The sequence below is a fragment of the Nansenia antarctica genome (assembly GCF_963989245.1).
Source record: "Nansenia antarctica genome assembly, chromosome: 3".
NCBI lineage: Eukaryota > Metazoa > Chordata > Actinopteri > Argentiniformes > Microstomatidae > Nansenia > Nansenia antarctica.
This window is the reverse complement of record NC_137688.1, coordinates 12,008,111-12,030,148: the sequence shown is the minus strand read 5'-3', so window position 1 is coordinate 12,030,148 and position 22,038 is coordinate 12,008,111. Positions and strand designations below refer to the sequence as shown.

The 22,038-nt window shown below is 48.0% G+C and overlaps 2 protein-coding genes across 2 annotated transcripts in view; both read left to right on the top strand.

Moving 5' to 3' along the window:
• The window catches only part of atp11c (ATPase phospholipid transporting 11C (ATP11C blood group)), a gene marked incomplete at its 5' end in the record, with an annotated part of 70,659 nt that extends 65,873 nt beyond the window's left edge, over nt 1-4,786 (top strand). The window contains 3 exons of the mRNA XM_080526920.1: nt 1,336-1,444; nt 2,793-2,824; nt 3,236-4,786. Of these exons, the coding sequence (XP_080383046.1) occupies nt 1,336-1,440 (105 nt within the window). The 3' untranslated portion in view covers nt 1,441-1,444; nt 2,793-2,824; nt 3,236-4,786. The remainder of the gene's footprint in view (nt 1-1,335; nt 1,445-2,792; nt 2,825-3,235) is intronic.
• A 6,139-nt stretch (nt 4,787-10,925) lies between these two features.
• Nucleotides 10,926-22,038, top strand: part of mcf2a (MCF.2 cell line derived transforming sequence a) — a gene marked incomplete at both ends in the record, with an annotated part of 31,134 nt that continues 20,021 nt past the window's right edge. Inside the window, 7 exons of the mRNA XM_080526919.1 lie at nt 10,926-11,040; nt 17,773-17,841; nt 18,120-18,234; nt 18,898-18,988; nt 20,724-20,843; nt 21,499-21,615; nt 22,020-22,038. The exon at nt 22,020-22,038 is cut by the window's right edge and continues 131 nt beyond it. Coding sequence (XP_080383045.1) covers nt 10,926-11,040; nt 17,773-17,841; nt 18,120-18,234; nt 18,898-18,988; nt 20,724-20,843; nt 21,499-21,615; nt 22,020-22,038 — 646 coding nt within the window. The remainder of the gene's footprint in view (nt 11,041-17,772; nt 17,842-18,119; nt 18,235-18,897; nt 18,989-20,723; nt 20,844-21,498; nt 21,616-22,019) is intronic.

The window sequence follows — 22,038 nt, the reverse complement described above, 5'->3', positions numbered from 1 at the left end:
CCGTCTCCAACTGCACTGATTCAGAGAGCTGTCAGTCAACGTCTTCTCAGCCCCGCCCCCCTCTAAACCCCATCCTCACTAAACAGTCATTTTTCCATCTTTTCTGCATTCCCACTGACATTCTGCTCTCGCACTCACTCTCTGTCCTCTCTGTCTCACCCTCTTACGGCTTCTCTCTTGTCTCTTGTCTTGTCTCTGCCTGCTGTGCTGCAGGTCAAGCACCGCCTTCCTCACTCTGGGACGTCCACTATCTTCATGCTGTCGCAGACCGCCAGCACTCACAGCTTCTCCTGGAGTGACTGAGGTCTCTCTCTCTCTCTCTCTCTCTCTCTCTCTGCCTGCTCTTTACTCCTCCTGACCTCTGACCTCTCTTATTGGGTTGGCTTGTTTGTTTGTTTGTTTCCTACCTGTCCTGCTTATCCCCCTGCCCTGTCCCCCCTCTCCTCCCTAACTCCCCATCCCCCTTAACGGGTCTCCAATAGCAATCCCCTCTCCCTTTTCCAACGGTTATATTCCAAAGGTAATAAAAAAAAAAATATCATCATCTCAGACCCACAGATTTAAGAGGTTCCCGGTTCAGGTCATAGTGAGCTAAACGATGCTACCTCTGAGGTCTTCCTCTTCCTCCCCCTGTCCCAACTGGAAGGTGCTTGTGTTAATGTTATGTTAAGGTTGTCAAGGTTATTTGAGAATGTTGTGTGTAAACGGCGGGTCGCCCAGCTTCCTCTTTGGCTGACGGCCTCAGCAGCTTGGCTCGTGAACCTGGTTTCCTGCTGAGAATATGCAGCAGCAGCAGCAGCAGCGGTGGTCCTACTGTACTGTCTGTCTGTCCAGAGTCAGTGTGTCCTAGCTGCCTGTGCCGCCCCTGCGCCTGCTGTCTCTGCATGCCTGGTCAGGTGAATGCAGCACGCAAACACCTGCATGTGTGCCCAGACTCCAGCCGACCCCCCCCACCCACCACCACCCTCCTGGACCCCCCACCGCAACCGCAGTGACCACCAAGATGTTTGTGTGTGTGTGTGTGTGTGTGCGCTAATGTGTTTGTTAGTCTTTTCAGCTCTGTGTTGCCAACATTGATTGAACAAAACACTTTACTACTGTCCACCTGGCTGGAACTATGGGAACTCAGCTGGAGCTGAAGTATCAGAATGTATGTGCGTGTGCGTGTGTGTGTGTGTGTGTGTGTGTGTGTGTGTGTGTGTGTGTGTGTGTGCATACAACGACCTCAACTGTCCATCTGGTGTCAAAATGTGTGTGTGTGTGTGTGTGTGTGTGTGTGCGCCTGTGTGTGTCAGAAAAGAGGTGTCATTAGTGTGTCTTGCCTCACCCTTCCAGAAGAAGCCGGTTCAGTCGAACGCGGGGGGCACCCAGTCTCCCCGGTCTTCAGCCAGGCCCCTGCTCATGAGAACCTTTTCAGACGAGTCCAATACTATCATATGAACAGGTACCAGCCCCCCCCCCCCCCACCACCCCTAGAGGCCAATTAAGCCAATCAAAGACCCCCAAAACAACCCCCTCCAGCAGCCTATACTGTATGTCTGCTGAGACCCATATCCCCCACCCCTAACAAGAATCCAGTATTCAACTCTCAACTCCAAATCCTGACTCCAGTGGCATTAGGATACAGTATGGTGTTCATTCTACATCCTGCCGGTTCAGCCCCCCGTCAGCTCCAGTACTAATAACCCAGGCCTGTAGCAGGCTCCTCCCCCTCCTGTGTAATCATCTCTTATTGGTTGGCTGAAACGATTCTTTGTCATAACGGCTGCCTCATAGTATCGCCCCATTTTAAGGCCTACATTTTTTTCCTATTGTCCCATGCTAATGCTACATTTTAAGCGTCATCCAAATGGCCGTAAACAAGGTCGTGTTTGGTGTTTGCAGTGGGATCCTTTATAAGAGGTCAAGCCGGAGAAATGACGAACTGTCCTTTCAGCCTCCCTCTAGAAGCGCAGCTTATTGTGTCCTTGCATGTGCTCTTGTTTTATTTCCTGTTGTCTTTTTTGACCATGTGTGTCAACCCGTGTTGGAGCGGGGGTCCGTCTGTGTCGTCAGGTGATGTGTACAGTGTGTGTAAAGGCCTCTACATGCTTCTGCGTCACTTGTGCGACTAGTACGCGGTTTTGCGCCGCGCAAAATGATTGCTACTACCTTTACCTTTTGCTCCACCTCCATTCACTAACTAACCAACCAATCAATGATGTGCAACGTGTCAACGGGAGAAGTGCCCTAACCCCCCCCCCCTACCCTGTGCAACCGCCTCTGCGACCCTACGCAGACCCCTGGTTGTGTTGATGTCCATGAAGCATGAATCGGCCTCAAGTATGCGTGCGTGTCAGTGGGGGTGTCTGGTTGTTTGTTGGTTCCTCAAACGTAACTGAAATCGCAAGAATGTTGTAACCTGCCTTTTCCTTCCTCCCCTCCCATGTGGTGTGGTCGTCGATGTGGTGGTTGCGGTCGTGGTTGTCCTGTTTATTTATTTATTTTTGGGTTGCATGTTCAAAAACGGTGTTTTATCGTTGTCTCGTGTTTTTGCGATTCGCAATTAATGCGTCATAACAGTCTGGAGCTTAGCTCACTGCATGCTGTGTGCGTTTGTGCTGCTGCCTGCCTGTTACTACTGAAGGTCCGAATGAACTGTGGCTTCGCTCGATCCGGGGGGAATGTGGTTGGGTGGAAAAAAAGACATTGGAGTTTGTCATAAGGGTTAAGGTCCAGGAATGGTTTTAACACCACTTGATGAAGCCTGTGTCCTCCGGCGTTGTTTTAACGTGCTTCTCTGTTCTTCCCAGCCGTCAGAGGAGCCCCTCCTGGGATCATCCAGGTAAAACACAGAGGGGCTCATCTCTACTGTCTCCCATGCTCTCTGGCAGCTCAATGTGGATTTCTATAGGATTTCTATAGGTCATGATCATACAGCAGCGTATGAAATCAGAGCAGTAGATACTCCATGCTGTATGGTGACTGATTTCAACTGATCTGTGTTATCAAGGGGAGTGTTTTCCAATGGGTTTTTATGTTGGGGGGGTTACGTGGCCGATCACACTTGATTTTGGGGAATTGGGGTCGTTTGTTGTTGGTGTGGTGGTGGTGGTGATGATGATGATGATGATGATGATGATGATGATGATGATGCAGCACCATCTTGCCACCTCCAGGGGTTGTCTGGTAGGGGCTCAAGGTTGGAGAGGTGGACTGACTACTGTGTGTGTGTGCGTGTGTGTGTCCTCTCCAGATCTCTGCTGTCACACCCCTGTCCTATAAGCACCTAAGGGGGCTCAGGAGTGAAGGACAGGAAGGAGACCACCCCGTGTCCAGCAGCATCTTTCAGGACCCCATATCCACCAGGCCGGCTGCCCGCCTTCTCGCCTGACCTAGAAAGAAAACCGGAAAAAAGAAACAGAAAGAAAAGAACAGAAAAAGGCCTGTTTCACAGGGGGGGGGGGATTCAGCAGTCCTTTGACCTGCTGGTGCTGTGTCCACCTCTGTCCCCTCCGTCCTCCCCCTCCCTCTCCCTCTCCGCATGCCTGCAGTGCAGTGTTCTGCTGCACCAGTGGTCCACGCAGCACGGGCCGTTTTTACCCAGTTTTCTTATTTACCGGACTGTCGAGCGTAAGGGGCATGAGTTTCCGCTGTTTTTTTTGGGTTGTTCTTTTTCTTTTTGAACACTAGCTTAGAAAAGTGAAAAGTGAATGCGTGCCCTAACACGGCTGCCTGGCCAGAGGCTCTGGGCTGCTGCGTCTGTAACCAGGCTGTCACACCTCCACTGTCCCAAGAATGACTCATCTGCATGAACGGGGGCAATCCATGAATGCCACATTCCACTGTTGTTGTTCTTGTTGTTTGTGTTGTTTTGTGTTTTTGTGCAAGGTTTGTAAAAAAAAATATATATACAAAAAAAAAACTGAAACAAAAAAAGAAACAAAGAAAATAGACCAATGTTTCTTTCTAAAGAATGATTCCACAGTCCCAGGTCCAAAAACCATAGTTCATCGTTCAAGTTTGATTTGATTCCAATCCAGTCCAGGGCAAAGAGGCCCTGTTAGCTTAGTCCCCCACTTCCACACAGAGGCTTAACTGAATCGCTTCCAAATATGTTTGTAATGGAACTCAAGTGCATTGAATACTGAGGCGGGAGGGTTTAGAGCCCCTGGCCCATGCTGGGCTCTCCCCTTTACCCGTCTCAGCATAATGTGTGTTCCTGTGAGATGTGTGTGAGGTTAATCAAACCCTGGCTTTACGAGTTGTCTGCCAACATGTCTACCTTCCTGTATGATGGTCTGGTGTTGCTGCATGACCGGAACCTTCTTCCAACCTCAGTGATAATTTAAGAGATCCCAATTGGATGGATAAAATTAATATATATATATGTGCTGTAGATAGCGTAAAATGTTTAAATACCTATGCTTGAAGCCAAAAAAACTGTCTGAGATGGGGTTATGTCCATCACTGTCCAAACAAGTTTGAGGTTGTCGTCTGGGGAGCGAAGAGTGTGAGTGTGTGTTTGTCACACTGTATATTTGTGCCCAGTAGCACAATTGTACTGGATGGGGAATAAGAGCCACAGAGTCACAGACAAACGTGTGTTCTACTCAGAGACACGGTGTCTGAACCCTGGAGGTGGATATAGCACGGGGCCTGCCTTGACCTCACCTGCCCTCTAAAGGACTTCAGGTTTCTGTGGAGCGTCCTTTGGGCAGGCTGGTCACAAGGGCGCATTGTTATATGCCTAAGCACACACGAAACACACACATGCAAAAAAAAAAAAAACACACACACAGATGCACTCACAAATGCGCACATGCACTAAAAGTTTAAATGAGGTATTTTCGTTTTTTTGTTTTTTTGTTCCATTACCTTACCGGTTAGTTTAGTGTGTTGTTGGAGGTTACAGATGCGGTTGGACAGTAAAGATGCCAACCACCACAGACCTCGTCGTTGTTCTGTTCACCATAGTTAGTCCCAACGTGAGGCTCTCTAGCCCACCTGCTGCAACACACGGTCGGCCCCCCTCCATGTTTGACTCCTCCAGACTGTCGTCTGTCTGTGTGAGGGCAGGTGGGACGACGTGTCGGCTTCTCTGTCCTAGACTTGTAGTGTCAGCGCTTCATACATTCCATTTCTACATGCCATGATTTGCATCACTTTTAGATACTCTATGGGAAGATTTTCTTTTTTTTTTGGAAACATGTAAAATCGATTTTGACATATTTATTGTTACGTGTCATATTATACTCACAAAATGTTATATTTTTCTTACATAAATCTTTTTTATTGTAGAGAATGATCACGTTCAGCTTGTGCCAGAGCAGTTTGCCTGTGTTGTTGCAGACGTGACGTGTGCCTGTTGCCAAACCCATTTAATAGTTATGTCACACACGCATGTAACCCTACCGTCTTTCTCCACCATCTTGTCTCTCCTGCCATCGTTGTGATCACAGCTACAGCAGGTGAAAGGAGCACAGTCACTGGTCCTGTAGCTCAGTAGGAATCCATTGGTCAACTGCTGAGCTGTCCGCAGGCTTGGAATGGAGCTGCCCATATTTGGTCACAAAGACGCATACTAGATCTCATAGCTGCCATGCTGGTGCCACACTTTTCAAGAGATGCCGTTCAACAATGAAGGAGTTCATGACGGATCATCGACTATGGCTCTGTACTGGTGTTCTGTTCCTAAAACTAACCCCATATGTAGTGTTGCCAGTGTGGGAGATGCAGTAAGAGTAAGAGCTTTGAGGCTCCCATTCCAGTTCTGATGATGTTCAGTGCAGTTGGACATTGTGTGGCTGTGTGTGACCTCTGACCTGTGATATGACCGGGAGCCTGGTCAGAGCTCCTCCCTCCCCTGTCACGCTCCTGTCACAAAGCTTTTCTTTCCTTTCTTTTTTTTTCTTTTTTTTTACACTGCAAAACGTGATCGAGACCATAATATGACATCTGCCATCCTCCCACATGACGTCATCTGCATTATTTATTATGAAGGACTGAGACAAAATCTATTTTTCTTGACTTCAGAGGTCCAGGCTAAGAGGTTCCAGATGGCTGTGTACACCAAGTAGATTTACGGAGGGATTGATTCGTTTGTTTCCTTTCGAAACACTAAAGTGAGGAGTGAGCTGTGTCCGGGCTGTGCTCAGTCAGGCTTTAGGGTGCCAGTGCTGGACTCTAAACTGCCTGGGTGTGTGTCCTGGGAGGGCGTGGGGGGGGGGGGGGGGGTGGTGGGGAGGGGCTGGTGGGGAGGGACTGCCTGCATTGTTGTTGAAAAACAAAAACAAACCTTTAATGACATCAGAGATGCTTAAAAAATATTGGGATTCTCATGTTTTTGCCTGACAAAAAAAAAAAAGACGAAATAATTGATTGTATTTTTACTGCAACCTTTTTCCAGCCACTTTTGTAAGAAAAATCTAAACGTCCAAAAAAAAGCACGAGAGGCTCTGTGAATGTGGAGACTGGCCCTGTCCAGGGGTGAACACTGGGGTGAGACGCTGTGGAGTGGAGGTGGGCACAAACAGGCGCCTCACCCCAGTGCTGGGGTGCCCCACATCTGACCCCTCCCCCAGTCTCCTGCCTCAGCACTCTGGACCTCCCATCTGAATGTACCTCTTTAAGACCAGTATGTTCAAAAACTGAGATTTTTCTGTAATAAAGCAGAATACTGTTTTGAAAGAAAGAGCCTCTGTGTTTTGTCTTGTTTTGATATTAACTTTTTGCTGTGTAGCCTGTGTATGACTGAGGTCACCTGAGGATGAGCTCATTATATTACATTTTTGGCATTTAGCAGGCGCCTTTAACCAAAGCAGCTTAAGTAAGTGAAGCATCTATCCATGAGTCATAGCGAGAAAAAGTAATCTATGCTCGTGCCAGATTGGCAGGCCCTTGGCAGTCATAATGCTAGAAGAAGGAAGAATTACGATTTTTAAATTGTATTATTATTATGTATTTACTTGTTTTTTAAATGTATTTATTTACAGTAGAGCAACTGTAGAGGGGTTGAAGAAGTCTCAGGAGGGACCGCTAAGGTGTAGCCTGAAGAGGTAGGTCTTCAGTCCACAGTGGAAGATAGATAGTGACTGCACTCCTGACAGCAGTGGGAAGCTCATTCCACCAGCAGGGCACCAGGAGAGTGAAAAGCTGTGACTGAGTAGCGCGACTGCTGCATCCACGTAGAGGCGGTGGTGCCAGGCGGCCAGCAGAGGTGGAAGAGCGGAGTGATCAGGCTGGTGTTTGGGGCCATGGGGTGGCTGTGGCGCAGGAGGTAGAGCCGCCGTCTAATGATCACAAGCTTGGCAGATCGGCTGTTCCTTTTTTGCCGCCCGGTAGGCGAGCACCAGGGTCTTGAAACTGCTACTGGGAGCCACTGAAGAGTGCAAAGGAGGGGAAGAATTGACATGGGAGAATTCTGATGGTGGAGGCGGGGAGCCCGGCCAGGAGTGCGTTGCAGTAGCCAAGGCGGGAGTGTCTAGTTCAAGAGTTTTGCTGCTTCTCTGTTGTTGTAGGGCTGTCACAGTGGTGTCTGTGATTTTTGCTGCACAGGATAAGTGGTTGTCAAGGATCAACACAAGGTTCTTGGCTGTCTGGGAGGAGGTCACCGTAGAGTTCTCTACTGTGATGGAGAGGTCTTGGAGAGGGAAAGCTTTCCCAGGGAGGAAGAGCCCCAGTGGTGAGGGCTCGAGCAGAGGACAGCAATCCTCTCCATGTCACCTGGTAAGAGCATTCAGCCAAGTAAGATGCAAGCCAGGTGAAGGGCCTCCGTGACAGCAAGGAGAGCAATCTCAGTAGAGTGCCCAGCCTTAAAGCCGGATTGGTGAGGGTCAAGGAGGTTGGTCTGAAAGAGAGAGACAGCGCGTTCAAGGCCTTTAGATAAGGAGAGAAGGGATACCGGTCTGTATGAATGAATGGACTTTATTGTCATTGCTACAGTACAGGTACCAAACAACGAAATTTAGGAGGGGTGGCTCCCCTGGTGTTAGGAAAGGAAGAAAAAAAAAAAAACTTAAAAAAAAAATCACAAGAAGGGAAGGAGCTGGTCCACATAAATAAAGGCTATGTACACAATCCACTGTACTATACTGTACAGATAGACGACCAGGGTTGTCATATTGCACAATAGTATTGTTTCACGTTATTTAAAGTGTCACAGTTTGCAGGCTTGAAATGTACATGTTTGTGCCTCAGCACTACACCTGATTTTTTTCAGTCCAGCAGCTGCCATACAATCCGTCCAGACTGTCCAGGGCCCAGAACTTAGGTCTTTGCTGTGTTCAGGGCCTGGACGGCCCTGTGGTAGAAGCTGTTCTTCAGTCTGTTTGTCTTAGCGGCCAGGGTCCTGAATCGCCTTTTCGAGGGCAGCCTGGTAAAGTGTACGTGCCCAGGGTGGGTCGGGTCCCTGGAGATCTTGGAGGCCTTCCTGAGACAGCGTGTGTTGTACAGCTCTTCCAGAGAGGGGAGGGGGGCGCCGGTGATCTTCTGTGCTGTAGTTATGGACAGTAGATGGATCAAGAGTTGATTCTTCAGAAGAGACATGACTCTGGCTGTCTTAAAAGCAGCTGGGACAGATCCTGTGGATAGAGGAATTGATTGCAGTAGTAAGGAAAGGAAGAACGTCTGCTTATGTCATCAATCTTGTTTTTAAAGTAGGTGACAAAGTCATCCACCGAGGAGGGGGAGGATGTGGGTTGAGGAGTAGGGAAAATATGGAGAACAATTTCCTTGGGTTAGAGGCACAGGATTGGATTTTGGAATGGTAGTAGGAAGCTTCAGCAGCTGATGCAGAGGAGGTGTAGTTGACGAGGTCATCAGGGAGGCCGGTTTTCCTCCATTTCCTCTCAGCTGCCCGGAGCCCTATTCTACAGGCTTGCAGGGTTTCAGAGAGTCACAGAGCATGTGGAGAGGATCGTGCTGGCCTTGAGGTCAGTGGACAGAGAGTCGAAGGATGAGGAGAGTGTCAAGGAGGAGGAGACTGCATCAGTGGATAGAAAGGAGAAGGATTCAACAGAGGGTAGGAATGACGAGACAGGAAGAGAGAGTGTTCAGGGAGAGGGTAAGCAGGTTGCGACGAGAGGATATAGTGTGGGTAGATGACTGACTGGGAGGGGGTGGATTTGAGGGGAAGGGAGAAGGATACAACATGATGATCAGAAACTGGAAGAGGGGTAACAGTAAAGTTGGAGGTAGGGGAGGATCTGGTCAAGACAAGGTCGAGCTGATTGCCCGCCTTATGAGTCCGAGGAGAGTAGATCGAAGTTATCTTCGAAGGATTGTATGGAATGAATTGCATTGTAATTAGGAATGGTATCAAACACATTCATTACTATGAGCCTGTCCTCCAATTTCTATCTCCCCTAGCCTCCACTGGACTGTGTATAGTACAAACATATTTGTATAAGAAAGGTCTGTTGTGAGGTATGGGGTGTGTGTGTGTGTGTGTGTGTGTGTGTGTGTTCGTTCATTCCTTCGGCCACACTAAGCAGATGCTCTGTGGTAAGGCGGAAGCTAAGAGGCTTAACTGGATCAGCTGTGAGACTGAAGCTCCAAACAAGAGTTCAGACCTCCCACTGACAGGCAGCCTGTCACTCAACTAGCCACAGCACCCCAAACAGCACTCTCTCTGTGTGTGTGTGTGTGTGTGTGTGTGTGTGTGTGTGTGTGTGTGTGTGTGTTAAGAGTATGCATGAATCACTGTGACTGTACTCCCTCTCGTCAATATGTGAGTGACCCTTGGTCTGTTCATAGCAGTCGAGGGGGGGACAAGCAGGGGGATGTGGAGATGAGAGGAGCTCTGTGTGGTTTATGTGTACAGTACAATGACACCCGTTCATGGTCCCCAGTCTCTGTTTGAATGTCTCTGTTTGTTATGTGTTTATGTGTGTGCATTTGCATGGGCAGAACAATTTGTTGGCTTAGGGGAAGGGAGGATAATACTCTATTTACAATACCTCTATTGAGATGTGTGTGTGTGTGTCTGTGTCTTTGTGTGTATGTGTGTGTGAGAGAGATCGAGAGAGTAGGAAGGTAATTAACACTGGTCTCAGATAGCCCAGTACTGCTGTATGCTGTAGGTCAGCCAAGCATCAACCCCCAGGATGCTACAGGAATAGAGTGACCACTAAGAAGGAGGGGAACAGAAAGAGGAGGAGTCTGGAGTGAGAGAGAGAGAGGAGAAGTCGGGGAGGGAGTTGGCAGTGTGTCAGGTAGCCTGTGTGCCTGACACAGTGCAAAGCTGACGCACTAAAGCCCAGACGGAGAGAGAGAGAGAGAGAGAGAGACGTACAGAGAGCAAACGAGGGAGGGAGAGGGGGATCAAGGGAGGCTGAGAGAGAGAGAGAGAGAGAGAGATAGAGAAGCCAGCGGCCAGATGGAGGAGGCAGTGTTTGTTTTGAAGTGGCAGACGGGTGTTCATTAAGGGCTAGTTGATGCAGTTTCAAACGGGACACTCCCTAGCCCGACTGACTAACTGACTGACTGACTGACTGACTGACTGACTGTGTGTGAGAGAGAGAAGTGCATCGTTGCATCAGGACTTTTGGCCTCAGCAGTCGGAAAGCCTGCCATTGATTTTTGGGTGGTGCACAGCCCTTCTCCTTGGCAGTGTGGCTGTGCAGTGGTCTTCTGTTGCTCTATGCAGCTCAAGGTGACTCAGGATTCGGAGCCAGGCCCAGAGACCGTCCCCCACAGATCCATGGACCGAGAGAGGCAGGTGGGCTGAAGTTCCCCCCGCTACACCCCCCCCCTCCCCCAACCCCATTCCGCCGTACTGTATGTGGAGCAGGGAGACTAGGGAGGACCGCGGGACAGGAGGATGTGAGGCCTGGACAGCAACCACTACCCCTGCACAGCCCAGCCCGGCCCAGCCCAGCTCGGTCTGCTAGGGCCTGGTCCTGTGGAGGAGGAGGAGGAGGAGGAGGAGGGGGAGGGGGGGGGGAATGGGCCCGGCCTCACTGCAGGAGGAGAGAGACCCGGAGAAGCAGCCAGAGGGAGAGATGGAGTGCTACCAGAGCCTGCTGCAGGCTGGCTCCCAGCTGGAGAACACACTGCAGCGTAAGTACCTCTGGACCGCACTGCCCTCACCTAACCCTTCCCCTCTCACTGTCACAACGCAGAATGAATAACCGACTAATGTTAGACTACCTTAACGCGTAGATGTCATTCACACACATAGTGGCGTTAGCTTGTTCTCTGGACTTGTGTTGATTGATGGTGCGGTCACTGCTGTGCTCCAGGACTGGGTCATGATGTAGCCTTGCTGGGATTACGTGGGCTATTTTTAAGACCTGATGTGGTAGGTTGTTAATCCATCAATCATAGGTAGAAGAGGTCTGTGTTTGTAAGTAGGCTAGATCCACATCTGGTGGGTTTGGATGAAGACAGACAGAACTGATCTGTGATGTCATAGGAATGAACTATTGATGTCATGTAATTCAATGTATTAGAATAACATCATGTTAACCTAGTTTGGAAGATCTGGTTGCCGGTCTTTGAAGTATATTGGAGCTGTGTCTAGTTATAAACATGTTGTACTCAGGTGGTGGATGAACTATGTAAGGGATTATCACTTCATACGTATGAAAATGCTAACGGACGCTATGGTTGTGAGAGGGAATTTGAAAGCGTAGCCATGATAATGTTCGCTCTATGCCTCTCTACCCTCCACTTCTCCTTGCATCTCTTTATTATTTATTGGATATAAATCATTCTCTAAGGAACTTACTTTTGGGTCCCATCGGTGCTGCTTCCTTTGGTGTGGTTGTACCTGGATGTTAGGTTAAAGTGGCGGTTTGCGATAAATGGGATGTTTGACTCTTTGTGAGGGGCTTTGTGAGCGAGGAGTCAGGACTAATGAGATTGCACAGGGGATCTCTTTGACCCTACACTGTCTGTTATTGTCGTCAACCAACCCCCCCCCCCCCCCCCCCCCCCCGTGCACAACCCCACCCCCGCCCCGCTTTGTTGACAGACCCGTGTCCCCTTCCGCCCTGGGCTCGGCTGTGAAGGTAACAGGGAGCCGGGGTAGGAGAAGGCCACGCAGAGGGTCTATTTATACCAGGTGTAGCTTGTTCAGGGTAACGATGTGAGTGTAATGTGAGCCACGCTCCACTGGCCCGGCTGGATCTGCACAGAATATATTAGAATACCGTTCTGGATCTGCCCAGGATAATACAGCATTCGAATACCATTCTGGACCTGGCCAGGGGTTGAGGGGGGAAGAGGGAGACATATAGACAGAGATACTGCAGTAGGCCTATGTGTAATTCGGACCATTGAGAAACGTTGACATACTTGACATACTACATTCCACCCAGCGTTATGTTCGTCTAAAGCTCTCTCTTATCCCCTGTTTCCCCCACCGAGGAGCTGTTTGAAGAATGCGACGTTTTGCAGGCTCTCGAATGCTTACTGAAGTCAATCCCTGATTTGAACTTTCACCCGTACACATGCATTCCTTTGGTCTTAGCTGTCACAATAGCTGTGCAGATGCCTGTGTAGAGCACCTGACACCACATACACCCTCTCATTGGTTGGAGGTCTGTTTTCATATTAAACTCAGGCTCTGTTATTCCATGTGTTTTGCCATAAGCATCCATAATTTCTCCTGTTTCACCTCAGAATGTGATATGTAATCTCCAACTACATTAGCTTCGCTGCCAGGGGAAAAGAGCCGTCTGAAAGAGCATAAATGACAAATCACAACCAGTCACGAAACCAGGTTCACACGTAGCACAGATGGTGGGGCTTGGAATTTCCTGAAACACTTTTCCTCCACAAAGCCCACTGCTCTAATCCCCTTTGCTCTCTAAAAGCCTTGTTTGGTAAAAAATATATCTGTTGAGCTCAAAGCCGCGTAAGCTTCCGCCTTTGTTTACGTTTGTGTGTGTTTGTCTGTGTTTGTGTGTGTGTGTGTGTGTGTGTGTGTGTGTGTGTGTGTGTGTGTGTGTGTGTGTGTGTGTAATGGGGTCTTAAACCTCTGGCTGCCTCAGAGGTCACTGAATGGTGTGTGTGTGTGTGTGTGTGCGTGTGTGTGCGAGGGAGATTGTATGTCACTTCATGCCTGTGCCAGTCTCCCTCTGTCTCTCCACAGTCTCAGTGCTTAGCTAACACACGTCCATGTGCTGCTGTATGTCACTCCTTATGGGCTCAATGTAGCCTGTATGCTAAATCACCATAACTGTTGGCTTAAGGATGAAGCCGCTCCCTGCCTGGCATCATGGTTCAGGCCTGTCAGGTGGGATGGGTATGTCTCGCTGGCGTTGAGGGCCACCCTTTTGACCAGGTCCTATCGCGCAAAAACATGTGCTTCTCACTCCCAAGTGTCTTAACATTAGAACAGCCATGGGTGGGGTCATTTGACCCTGTGAGTAAACATTTTTTTATATCTTTGCACTCGATCAAATTTCAGGACCCTCCTGTCATGACTTTTCCTATATATGTGTGTTCTACCACCCAGTTTCCTTACATTTTCAAAATCACACCAGGATAAGCTAATATAAAGCTATTTTGCAGTTTTTCTGTGTAGGAGGCAGGCTAATTTACAAGCCGGCCAACTAGCGGTCATAGTGTGTAAATGTACATGTAAACAGCTTTCCATTGTAAAGACTATGGTCATTTGACCCCCGAGGCGGCTCTTATAGTAGGTGAAAAAGGCACGGCAGTTCTAGTGCTAAGCAGTGGAGGCCGGTGGAGGTAGACATCGGAGGACGGGACCACCAATCCATTCCATGCATTACAACCAGGCTGTCCTTTGATTTCTACCTCCACCAGTGTTAGGATGAATGTCTTTCCTTGGCAGCAGGCCATCCTGTTTACCTTAACTGGCCTGGCTCCCATAAGATAGTGTAAACGCTAGACCACATGGTGCTGAGCCCAGACCTTGCACCACTTGCGTGCGACAGGTTTTATGGCCAACAGATGTGCTATGTTTTTTGTGTGTGTCCACCGTCTATAAAGACACATACATTTTCCTTAGTCATTCTCTCATTTGCTGCTTGACCACAGACTTGTGAACAGTCGCTAGAGTGAGTAGAGCCCAGAATCAATCTGAATAAATTGTCTTGATTCAACTTCCCTTTGAGCAGCAACTTTATTCCTCACACATTTGGATTTTATACTTCGATATCAGAAATCATCATGACAACCAGCCTCCACTGGTCCTAAGGTACAAAATAAATAAAAATGTACCTCTATCTCTAATAATCCCTTCTCATGGCTACTGTTATAACATTAATATATGAATAATGCCAACATTAACAGTTAATGGTAATGCTACCGTAGACTGCATAGTGAGAGATTTTGGGTACTTGTTGATATTTAGTAAACATGCAGAGCTGCCTCGCCTCAGCTTCAGTCTGCTTGTGTTCCTATCTCTCTGTTCTCTCTCCCTGTTCAGTCAACAGACGTTATCACACTAATGTGGCATCAGGAGGGCTGTGGCCAGGGACCGGGACAGGGACGCTAAGGGCTCTAATCTGTTTGGCTGCCTAGGAGTCTCCATATCATTTTGTGGGCAAGGTTAGAACAAACAGAGGTTAGAACAAACAGAGGTTAGAACAAACAGAGGTTAGAACAAACAGAACACTCTTCAGTTGTGATGTCACCTGACTGGGACTGTGATGTCACCTGACTGGACTCTAATGTCACCTGACTGGACTGTGATGTCACCTGACTGGGACTGTGATGTCACCTGACTGGGACTGTGATGTCACCTGACTGGACTGTAATGTCAACTGACTGGGACTGTGATGTCATCTGACTGGACTGTGATGTCACCTGACTGGACTCTAATGTCACCTGACTGGACTGTGATGTCACCTGACTGGACTGTGATGTCACCTGACTGGGACTGTGATGTCACCTGACTGGACTGTGATGTCACCTGACTGGGACTGTGATGTCACCTGACTGGACTGTGATGTCACCTGACTGGACTGTGATGTCACCTGACTGGACTGTGATGTCACCTGACTGGGACTGTGATGTCACCTGACTGGGACTGTGATGGCACCTGACTGGGCTGTGATGTCACCTGACTGGACTGTGCTTGGCTGCTCAGCTGTCTTCCATCCTGCAGTGCTGCCAGGGGAAGGCATGATGGGAAGGTGCCTCGCCACAGACTTCTTGTTGAGCAAGCATAGAGATGTGATGAGTTTGTGTGTATGATGTGATGAGTTTGTATGTATGATATCATGAGTTTGTGTGTATGATGTGATGAGTTTGTGTGTGTGATGAGTTTGTGTGTATGATGTCATGAGTTTGTGTGTGTGATGTGATGAGTTTGTGCGTATATGATGAGTTTGTGTGTATGATGTCATGAGTTTGTGTGTATGATGTGATGAGTTTGTGCGTATATGATGAGTTTGTGTGTATGATGTCATGAGTTTGTGTGTGTGTGATGTAATGAGTTTGTGCGTATATGATGAGTTTGTGTGTATGCTGTGATGAATTTGTGTGTATGATGTGATGAGTTTGTGTGTATGATGTGATGAGTTTGTGTGTATCATGTGATGAATTTGTGTGTATGATGTAATGAGTTTGTGTGTATGATATGATTAGTTTGTGTGTATGATGTAATGAGTTTGTGTGTATGATATGATGAGTTTGTGTGTATGATGTAATGAGTTTGTGTGTATGATGTGATGAGTTTGTGTGTATGATGTAATGAGTTTGTGTGTATGATGTGATGAATTTGTGTGTATGATGTAATGAGTTTGTGTGTGTGATGTGATGAGTTTGTGTGTGTGATGTGATGAGCGGTGCAGAGAGAAGCCGTAGTGGACACGAATCAGGATCAGACCCCAGCAGAATGCGTATAAAAAAACAACAACAACAAAAAAACTAACACTGCAGTTGCAGCACCAGCAAGCCTCCTCTCCTCTCCCCCTGACAGGATGGAGTGGTGTTTAATAACTGCAGTGAACAGGAGGAGGCTGCGGTGCCTCTTGCATAACACAATACTATTTCTCAGTATCACTCAGTATGGCCTGATGTTAGAACTAATAACTACATGTTGTCATGTTTCATTAGATTACTCCTCAATAAGGGTCACATTCTGATATTATATATACAGTATATGTTACGGTACATGTGGGAATACGGTACATGTGGGAAAACTAGGGTTAGGGTTAGGTGCTACGTCGACTTGGTACATGCTGGCATGTCTAACCCCAACCCTAATCCTAAACCTAACCCTACCCCATAACCCTAACCCTAACCGTAGCACCCTAGCACCTAACCCTAACCCTAGTTTTCCCACATGTACCGTATTCCCACATGTACCGTAACATATACTGTATATATATATAAACAAGAAAGAATGTCGTTGGCTGTCTCCAACATATGCAGAAGTGCATGAACTTCTAATCACAGCCGTGAACCGCACATCCATTATTCCATGAGGCCTGTCTGTGTATACCTCCCCTTCACACGGGGGTATTGGAGAGATCTTAAACCTGACACTGTGAGACAGTGTCACTTTACTCCTGGGCCGTGTGTTGACAGCCCGGCCCAGCTCGGCCCGGCCCTGCCCACGTTTCCGCCGTGTCATTCGGGCGCGCTCATGAAATATTCACCAGTGACCAGCGGACAGCCTGCCAGACACTGTTACCCACGGGCCATGTGGAAAAGGACACCAGTATGCACGTAACCTTTCTCTGTCTCTCTCTCTCTCCCTCCCCTGGTTTAAGACCCTATCCATATTTAATACGCGCGTCTATTATTCATAAGGAGACGGCTCGTTCGTGTGAATGAACTGTTCCAGTCGATCCGTCACATAAAGCGAGTTGACGGTACGGAGACGTCCGTGTGAGGATCCGCTGGGTCGGGCCTCGGAGCTTCTGCTTTCCCCGCCCGTCCTATAGGTCACACATTCAGGAGGCTTTTCGCCACCGACGTTATCGCCATCTGTCAAATCGTCTTAGCGGGGAGTCAAACCCGCGTGTCGTCGACTTAAAGGCAGAGAGAATATCCACTTCCAGCAGCAAAGTGGTCCCCGCGGGGCTGCCCTCCAAAGCCACAAATCATTTAAGCTCCTCTCTCATCCTCCCTGACTCAGTACTACTGTTCGGGCAGACGGGAGTCACCGTGGGGTTACCGCTGTCACCACAGCTGGTAGTACGATCTATGTCCCCCCACGTGGCTCTGCCTCATGACTGGCTGTGGCCTAGATGTGACAGTGAGTGGATGGACAGATAGACAGGCTCTGTCTATGGAGGAGATTGATTGACTGAAGACACTGAGCAGGGATCGACCTTGAGAATGCGTAGTTCAGTCATGGCTGATGGGAGGAGGGTCGTCAGGATTAATCATTCATCTTTTGTGGATATAGTCAGAAAATCTTATAATTCCTTCCTAAAAACGGTCATGTTGCTGTAGTGTTTATATGTACCACAAGGAGGCAGTGTTTATTACTGATGCATCATCATTTTTATGGGACACATGAAAGGTCGTCCAGTGGTTTGACCTCACTTGCAGACCATCAGGACAGATTCCCTGAGATACCTTCACACTGCCCTTCACGACAGATTGCTGTCCCTTCTACCCCGGTCAGAGAAAATTAAATGAAGTAAAAACATTATCCTCTCTCTGTCTGTCTGTCTGTCTGTCTGTCTGTCTGTCTGTCTGTCTGTCTATGTGTGTTTGTGTGCATGCGTGCATGCGTGTGTCTGTCTGTCTGTCTGTCTGTTTGTCTATGTGTGTTTGTGTGTGTGCATGCGTGTCTGTGTGTGTGTGTGTGTGTGTGTGTCTGTCTGTCTGTCTGTCTGTCTGTCTCTCTCCTCACAGAGGTGTCAGTCCCTATGAGCGTGAAGGAGGTGGACGGCTTTATTGAGAAGCAGGTGGCTTACTTGTCAGGTGAGGTGTTTTTACCTGGTAACGTCCTACAGGGGTCATCACCTCTGACCAGTGTTTACAGACAGACACATCATGTGGATTGTACCCTTCAGATGATCTCTAGTTGGTTAGACTGTCCACTAAGTATTAAATTGAAGCATTTGATTGTTAACTGCAACTCTGTGTAGATCATGTGGACCAAGCAAATCAAATAACACCAAACATTACAATATGTCTCTGTGAAGTTCATTGTTGACAAATAACGATGGTTGCTCATGACGTCATATTTGTGTCCATAGGTGGCCGCGGTGAGGACTCCAGCGTCATCATCACCCTCCCAGAATGCTCCGCTTTCAACGACATTCCAGAGGAAGCTTTAGCCAAAGTCCTAACATACCTCACCCTTATACCTCGGTGTGTGATCTATAAGATAGATAGATCGATAGATAGATAGATAGATAGATACATAGATACATAGATAGATAGATAGATAGATAGTAGATAGATGGATCGATGGATCGATAGATAGATAGATAGATAGATAGATTAGTAGATAGATAGATAGTAGATAGATAGATAGATGGATAGATAGATAGATAGATAAATAGATAGATAGATGGATAGATGGATAGATGGATCCATAGATAATAGATAAATAGATAGATAGATAGATAGTAAATACATAGATAATAGGTACTTTATTGATCCCTGTGGGGAAATTAAGGAATAGTATAATACCACCTAATCATATACATCTGTCTCTAGCCCTCCCTCTCTCCCCAGGCCCCTCTGCAATGCAGTGTAGCCTACTGCTGCTATCCAGTGTTTTATATTCTGGGCACAGATGGCATTAGATGCTCTCTGTCCTTCAGTATCTCAGATGCCCCCTAAGCATGTCATCGGTGCCAGCCCTGGGTTGTCAGAAAAGGGGGTGTTTCATTGAGAATGTGCTTGATATGTACCCGCTAAAAAGACCACGTGGGCTGCATTTACCTAATCTTTTCCCCCATATGTAGGCCTATACACTGCAAAGAAATGCATTTAATGTTGAAAGAGTTGTATTGCTTGTGTTTTCAGCGCACGGCAACCAGGTGTAAAATTCATCATCATTTTAGATCGAAGGCTGGATACTTGGAACTCGATCAAAACAGCACTTGCCAGAATTGCGGTGAGCAAAGTTAACAGTCTTTGGCATTTTCTGGGCTGTGTTTCTGTCTTGGCTTGAAAGTTGATATTAAATGATTTACAATCTGTGCACATGTTTGAGAAGTCATGCAAGCATTATGTGCTTGCCTCAGGTGAAATCGTGTTATCTGGCCACACCAATAGGATCTTTTTGGCAGGCCGCTGTCCGTGGTCCTGAATGTATAGCTCTGTCCGTGGTACTGGATCTGTACCCACTACTCCGAGCCTATTATTATTTTTATTTTTTTACAACTTTAATAATAATTCACCGAGCTTATTCTTGTCAATACTGCATTTTGTACATTTTCGGAAATGTTTTGTTTTTTCAAAGTGACTGTTCTGTACTCACTGTGCGTGACTGAAGGGAGGGATACAAATGCATGAGCCATCAAAATATGAGCTCCGTGGGTATGACACGATGACGCTCTATTTTGGTGGACGATTAGGAAGGTGGGAGTGAGAGAGGAAGAGGGGAGGGAGAGAGGAAGAGGGGAGGGAGGGAGAGGTCTCAGACGGCGCTGCCACCCTGCGAGTGGCGGCAGCATCGGTGCTGCGGCTGTGGTCCCGCAGCCCAGGAAAGGGTTAGGTGGTCCCGCATAGCCCCCCTACCGATCTGTTAACCGCGGCGGGGACGGGTGAGCTCCTGAGCGCTGCTACCACCGCTTAGATGGCGGCTTCCAGCATCATGACTGAGCGATACCAGCGCCGAGGGATGCCCCGAATACGGAGGAGCCCGGTAATGCGGTTTTTGAATAGTTCTAATAGTGTTCAGAGAGTTGCGTTGAAGTTAGGCTGGGCTGGGAGAGAATGCGGCATCAGGCTGCAGCACTGCGGTGCAGCAGAGACGGGATTTCGCTGAGTCATGCATTCGATGCAGTGAGATACAGAACGAGAGCTTCTGGTTAAGAATCCGAAAAAATCATTCTGTTTCGCTCCATAATGCATAAAGAACGAATCATTGTGTTTGCGTTGACGTTAAATTAAGGAAATGAAGGAGGGCAAATGAATGTCAAAGCGTTGTGGAGTGGACTGCCGGAAATGGTTTAGGATTCAGATGAAATCTATCATAAATGCTTGATGATGTGATATGTGATACTGCTCTTCCTGAGAATCTCTGTCTCAGCCCTTTGTGTTGTGTGTTCCTGATGAGGGAATGCATATTATAATGCACTGCAACTTCAGCACTATAATGCTAGGCTGGAGAGTTTGGTCCCTTGAGCATTTGGAGTTGTGCAACAAAATGCATAATAATGAGCACCATTCTGGACAGTTAACATACGCTTATGTTTCTCCCTCCAATAATGATGTCATTACAAGACGTCTCTATAAGTTGCCAGGAGTGATCCCATCAGTACGCTTGAATATAATGCTGTCAAGATGACCTTATCTGATTGACAGAGTGTGATTGACAGATCCTGGGTCAGACTGTAAGGCGCTGTGGTCTGTCCAGAGGCTGATTAACTGATAGTGCTGTCAGGGCCCGTCCAGACTAATCAATGTTGCCTTTCCTTCTAGTAGGTCCTCCTTACTATCCAGTAGCCCTATCTGCACATACAGTACTATGTGTACTACTACTATAAGTGTTTAAACGGCTATGGGGTTGGATTAAGACCACATCAACATTTTGTATGAGGGGCTAGGTATAGGGAAGGGTTCATCAGTGCTGTCCAAGCCGACTTCAGGGGTGTGACTATGGGCCTCCCCCTCCCTCTTTCCAGGCCTCCTTCCCTGGGAACCTCCACCTGGTCCTGGTTCTGAGGCCCACCAGCTTCTTCCAGCGCACCGTCACCGACATCGGCTTCCGTTTCACCCAGGAGGACTTCATGCTCAAGATGCCAGTAAGGCGGCACGGCACAATGCAGCACAACACTCCCAAACACTGTATGTAAACACTTCATACCTTATCTCCTTCTTATTCCAGAGGTCACAATACCTAATAACACACAGGTCTTTTCCACTTAGTACATAACCTCACTAACAACCAGACGAAATCACTATTATACAGGCCCGATCGTAGCTGAAATGTCGCTGTCACGCGGTCACGACTGTTCCATCTGTAACCTTCACTGTCATAGTTCCGCTTGCCGGCGCGGTGGGAACTCTTCGGGTTAACACTAGAACAGCCGTGCCTATTTTACCTACTCTCGGGGGGTCAAATGACCATAGTCTTTAGAATGGGAAGCTGCTACTTACACACATAGACCACTAGTTGGCGCGTCTTGTAAATTAGCCTGCCTCCTACACAGAAAAACTGCAAAATAGCTTTACACTAGCTTATCCTGATGTGATTTTGAAAATGTAAGGATACCGGGTGGTAGAACGCACATACAGTATCTAGGAAAAGTCATGAAAGGAGGGTCCTGAAATTTGATCGACTGCAAAGGTATACATTTTCTTTACTCACTTGGTCAAATGACCCCACCCATGGCTGTTCTAGTGTTAAGAGGGGACCGTTCCACGGTGTTGACGCCGGTGTCTCTGTCCTCGGTCCAGGTGGTGATGCTCAGCTCTGTCACAGACCTGCTGCACTACATCGATGAGAACCAGCTCACCTCGGAGTTCGGCGGCACCCTCGACTACTGCCACAGCGACTGGATCGTCCTGCGAACGGTAACTGCTGCCTCGCCTCAGTCCTGTAGTGGGCTGTACCGTACGGTACCGTGTACCACACTCCCAGGCTACCCACACTGCTGATCCTCAGAATCCCTACACTAATGTGGAATGAGAAGTCACATACAAACCTGGTCCTTATGCTAGCATAAGCATCCTGTAGTTGCCTCTGTGATGCTTACGTTGATGATGACGTCCCTGCCTGTGTCTGTGTCTGTGTGTGTGTGCGTGTGCGTGCGCGCGTGTGTGTGTGTGTGTACGTGTACGTCTGTGAGTATGTGTGTGTGTATCTGTGTGTATCTGTGTGTATCTGTGTGTGTGTGTGTGTGTGTGTGTGTGTGTGTGTGTGTGTATGTGTGTGTGTGTGCGCTTGTGTGCACGCTTGCTCACTGGCACCCCCGCAGGCCATAGAGGGCTTTGCAG